Source organism: Austrofundulus limnaeus, unplaced genomic scaffold, assembly GCF_001266775.1.
Source record: "Austrofundulus limnaeus strain Quisiro unplaced genomic scaffold, Austrofundulus_limnaeus-1.0 Scaffold569, whole genome shotgun sequence".
Classification (NCBI taxonomy): domain Eukaryota; kingdom Metazoa; phylum Chordata; class Actinopteri; order Cyprinodontiformes; family Rivulidae; genus Austrofundulus; species Austrofundulus limnaeus.
In genome coordinates this window covers 163,996-169,222 of record NW_013952971.1, presented here as the reverse complement: position 1 = coordinate 169,222, position 5,227 = coordinate 163,996, and the positions used below count along the sequence as shown (strand labels likewise).

The window sequence follows — 5,227 nt, the reverse complement described above, 5'->3', positions numbered from 1 at the left end:
GCTCACACACTTGAACTCTGCTCCTAATTTATAGCCCCCCACAAGTTTTGAAAATTTCCTAGAAGTTCTTTATTACTTGTTTTGAACATAAATTGTGCGGTTTTGAATTTAACCAAATTATAAAATTTTAAAATATTTGACTTTACAAAAAGTGCGTGTGCTCCCAAAACCCCACTTTTTGAATAATCCTGACTGCTCTCTTTTGTAGCTTACAAAGTGGCTTTAGGTTGCTTTTGTATGTTACCCCAAATTTCCATACAACAAGACAGATATGGTAATACAATCAACAATGCTTTATGGTCCAGTATGTGTTGATCTTTCCCCAGTATTGCAAAACGTTTTGCCAGTTTTCTTATTTGAATAATTTGTGGTTTCCAGCAGATTTTATGATCCAATACAACACCCAGAAATTAAATTTCTTTTGTTCTTTCTTTTGTGTTTTTGCAGGGTCTTTTTTTTACCGAATGCCATGAATTAGATTTTATTAAAATTTAATGACAAGTTATTTAAATCACATCAATGTTTCAATTTTGTCATTTCTGTGGTGACTCTCTAAAAGCTGCTGGAGATTATTTCCTAGACAAAAGAAGTTAGTGTCACCTGCAAATAAAATATATTTGCACAGTTCTGATATTCTGCACATACCATTTACATATAGAATGAATAATTTTGGTCCCAATGCATTTTTTACAATGATGATTTACTAAAAACACAAAATAAAAAATAGGTAGTTAATTTTTTTATTATGTAGTATTTTGCAAATTTAGAGCAAACATAAAACATATTAATAACATGTAGGTTGAGTTTGTTGCAATATATCTTAAGAGAGTCTGGTCATGCTTAGCACACAGAGTATACATTTGCATAAGTGAACAGTGTTGTGCAAAAATGTAGAGGTTTAACATAAAGCTAACTTAGTATTATCTGACACCTGTATGCCCGGTGTGATAAAGAAATGTTTCATAAGTCTAAAAGTAATATAAATAATGGGTTAGTCTGGAACTAACCCTTTCTCTACATGCTCTGTGCTCAGTGACTGACATTGCTGATTTATAATATTTCCCATTCTTTAAGCCTTTTGCTTCCTCTCCTCCTGTGTTTCAAGATCAAAACCTTCATTCCAATAGGGGTTAAATTCAGCTCGACTCTGCGACTGTCTGATTCTGGAGCGGATCAGTTTGTAGAGAGCCACCACAGGGATGGAAATCACAGGCAGCACACAGAGGAGTACAATTATGGCAAACACCCAGCCTGGATATGACTTTACCTCAGTTTGAGGGAATAGTTCCTAAAAAAAAAGTGGTGTAAGTAATTAAAACAGATTCATTTGTAGATGTAGTTATTAACACAAAAAGGTGACATGTCACTTGTAGCACTGAACTTTTGAATAAATGTAAACAAAATGTTACTTTATGTGTGGTTGAAAGTTCTCTATGGTGGTTCTTGTAATTAGATTTCCTTTAGATTTTTTTGATTGATTTATTTTGTTTTACATGTTTTGTTTCTAATCATCATCATCATCTTCAACAACAACTTTATTTATAAAGAGCTTTAACACCAACCACAGCTGAAACAAATTGCTTAACATCAGTAATAAATAAATAAGATAAATAAAGCATAAAAATACAGTTAGAGAGATAAGATCAATACAAATAGAACATTAAGTAAAATCAAGTATCAGTTGGGTTGAAGGCCAATGAGTAAAAAGAAGTTTTCAGATGGATCTTAAAAATGGACAGTGAAGGGTCCTGTCAAATAATGCAAAAGTAAGGCATTCCGGAGCTTAAGGCCATAAACAGAGAAGACACTTTCTCCTCTAAGTTTCTGCTTATAGGTGGGAATGACCAGGAGCAGCTGGTCAGCAGACCTGAGGGACCAAGCAGGAGTGTAACGATGGAGGAGCTCTGTTAAATGCATTGGGACAAGGCTGTTTAAAACCGTAAAAACAAGAATTTTAAAATGAACTCTAAAGTAGAGCGGCACGGTGGCTCAGTTGGTAGAGCTGATGCCTCTCAGCAAGAAGGTCACCGGTTCAAATCCCGGTCCAGAAATACCTTTCTGGGTAGAGTTTGCATGCTCTCTCCATGCATGCGTGGGTTCTCTCCGGGTACTCCGGCTTCCTCCCACAGACCAAAAACATGACTGTTAGGTTAATTGATAACTCTAAATTGTCCCTAGGTGTGAGTGAGAGAGTGAATGGTTGTTTGTCTCTATGTGTGGCCCTGTGATGGACTTGCGACCTGTCCAGGGTGTACTCCGCCCCTCGCACTGTGACTGCTGGATATGGGCACCAGTGACCCACGCAACCCTGAAAAGGAAGAAGCGTGTACAGAAAATGGATGGATGGATGGATGGAACTCTAAAATACACAGGCAACCAGTGGGGAGAAGCCACAACAGGAGTAATGAGTTCTTTTTTATGTGTCCCTGTTAAAAAACGTGCAGCAGCATTTTTGCACCAGCTGCAGATGTGTGAGGGATGACTGGATGACTCTGAAATAAAGGGAATTGCAGTAATCCAGCCATGATGTAATGAAGGCGTGGATTACTGTTTCAAACTGGTGCCTTGGCAGAATAGATTTTATCTTTGCTATTTCCCGTAAATGATAAAAACTAGAGGCCTTTACTTGATTGTTGAGTTTAAAATCACTGTCCATCCTAAAACCAAGGTTTTTAGCTGTGGACCTGAGGTATGTTGCTAAGAGGTTTAAGTCAACTGGAGGGCTCTGACTACCTCCACTAGATAAAAAATAAACAAGTACCGCAGTCTTTTTTTTTTTCATTAAAATGCAGAAAGTTTAGGGCCATCCAATCTTCACGATCCTCAAGACATGATAAAAGAGGTTTAATGGACCAGGCATCAGCTTGTCTTAAAGGAACATAGATTTGGCAATCATCAGGATAACAGTGAAAGGAGATGTTGTGTTTTCTAAAAATTGAACCTAAAGGATGGAGATGTAAATAAAAGAGCAAAGGTCCTAGAATAGAACCCTGGGGAACCCCACATAGCAAAGGGGCAAAGGAGGATTCAAATCCTGCAATTTTTATAGAAAATGTTCTGTCTGCCGGATAGGATCTAAACCATTTCAGAGCAGTGCTACCATTGCCTAATTCAATGGGTTTTCTCAATTTAAACCAGGAAATGTAGAGTTCCAAGCTTTAATGGATTTTAATTGTAAATTCAAAGTATCTTTTTCTGAAGCCCATTTTCAAAAGAACCCTTTAGATGATTTATTTATTTGACTTTATTTAACCATAGAAATCCCATTGAGATCATTTTTGCAAGGGAGACCCAGACGGAAGTAGCCTGGCCCTTGCCTTCCTATGCAATTCCACCCAATTCTAGTTTCTGTTCTCTGCTTTGTCTGGGATTTCTCTGGTAGAATTTCAACCAGGCCAATCAGCAAACAGAAGGAGTCGTGAACAACAATGACATTGCTTTTCCGTGCCATTTTAGTCTGCCTGTAGTTTAGCAAAAATGGCAGTCAATGAAGTGAATGAAGCCAGTCTGTGTTGACAAGGCTTCCAAATTAAATAAAATTTGTCTCACAAAGCCTGCAGCATCATTTACAGCCTTCTTGTTTGGTTCTGTACTTCTCTGTTCCCAGTAGTGGATGGTTGTTTGCAGTGCATGTATTTTCCAGTTAGCTTCTTAGCTTAGCCTCCTTCACGGTCAAGCTAACGCACTACGTACGTCACGGATAAACCTTAGTGATTGGGTAAATCAGATCCAATCATTTTAAATTTCAACAAAGTCCATGCCTCCAACAAGAAGTCGCTTCTCAATAGCCAAGGTTCCAGAACCTCTGTACAAAGCAAAGCGAAGGACAGTGAGCTGTTTTTTACCAGGCTAAGCCAGAAGGCAACCTAACATGCATGTTTTTAGATTGTGAGAGGAAGCCAAAGTACCCAGAAAAAACCAACGCAAGCACGAGACTCTGGGTCCAAACCCGGGATTAAGGACCTTCCTACTGAGAGAAAATCAATGCTAAACACTTAGTTGTCATGCTGCCCAAAGACTGGACTTTAGTGCATTTTTAGAGCCTTAAAGTAGTTAGATAACATGGACAAATGTGGGAAGCAAAACCTAATGCTTGGTAAGTACATAGTAAGTAACTGGTACATAAAAGCCAAGCATATACTGTACCCTGTTAGTACAGAGTATTAGGTCACTTACGTACTGTCCTGTTCCCAAGGATACCACACATGTAATTGGTTTGTGCCTTGCAAGTACCTGGTTTGTGCTGAGCTATATAGTCCAAACATAATTGCATGTCATGATTTTTACATCATAATTTTAATAGTTGACAGTATAATTAGCACTGATTGTCAAACTAAGGTTCACATAATTTGTATGCTAAATACAGTGTGATATTCTTGTCCTTTCACAGCCAAAATTAGTTTCTATGTTACAAAAATAACTGAATATTGGCTTATGTTTTAATTCTACATGCGCTAATTTGAGTTTTCTTATCAGTTTAGTTGTCTTGCAATGCTTACATAGTTTGGGTCCCACGCTGGATACATCGGGTATTTCTGTGCCTGCATAACCACATAAGCAACTAACACCACCAGGAGCATGACTGGACTAATCACCATCCAACAGGCCTTCCAATAGATGTTGGGCCTCCTCCCAGTCATGAAATAGATGTCTTCACTGAAACTGTAAGAGGACACGATGCAAACAAGAAAATGTGGATCAAAGTTGTGAAAAAGTTTCAGACGATTTAAGAAATGGAGTGGAAAGAGAAGAAGAAGTTACGTTTTAATTCCATGGATGTAAATGACTCCAACAATCTCAAAGAATGCAATGATGAGCAGAGGTACAGAGCCCACATAGCTGTTAAAGACCTCCACCCAGTAGTTTCCTGAACCTTGGGTGAAGATCAGGGCCACCAAGAAGGAAACCAAGCAAATTATTCCTGAGAAAGTGAGGAAAACAATATTTCAGTGAAATCAATCAAATGTCTGTTTAAAATGACTTCAGCTGGATTAGGTACCTGTCAGAAGTTCAGTGGGAACCCACTTGGGAACCAGTTTGAGGTCATTGATGGGTGTGAGGATGCCCTCAATGTTGCCAAACATGGAGGAGAGACCCAGGCTGAAGAGCATGACGAAGAACAATATGGCCCATATCTGTGAGCCGGGCATCTCCAAGACAGCTTCCGTGAACACAATAAAAGCCAGGCCAGTACCTGAAGCACTCTTCGGGAGGAATAATATATATA

At 38.6% G+C, this 5,227-nt stretch overlaps 1 protein-coding gene across 1 annotated transcript in view; it reads right to left on the bottom strand.

The window, feature by feature from the left end:
- Positions 1-813: 813 nt before the first annotated feature.
- The window catches only part of LOC106530867 (sodium-dependent neutral amino acid transporter B(0)AT3), a 13,919-nt gene continuing 9,505 nt past the window's right edge, over positions 814-5,227 (bottom strand). Inside the window, exons 9-12 of the mRNA XM_014026576.1 lie at positions 5,000-5,204; positions 4,762-4,921; positions 4,500-4,662; positions 814-1,288 (exon numbers count right to left, since the gene is read on the bottom strand). Of these exons, the coding sequence (XP_013882030.1) occupies positions 1,070-1,288; positions 4,500-4,662; positions 4,762-4,921; positions 5,000-5,204 (747 nt within the window). The 3' untranslated portion in view covers positions 814-1,069. The remainder of the gene's footprint in view (positions 1,289-4,499; positions 4,663-4,761; positions 4,922-4,999; positions 5,205-5,227) is intronic.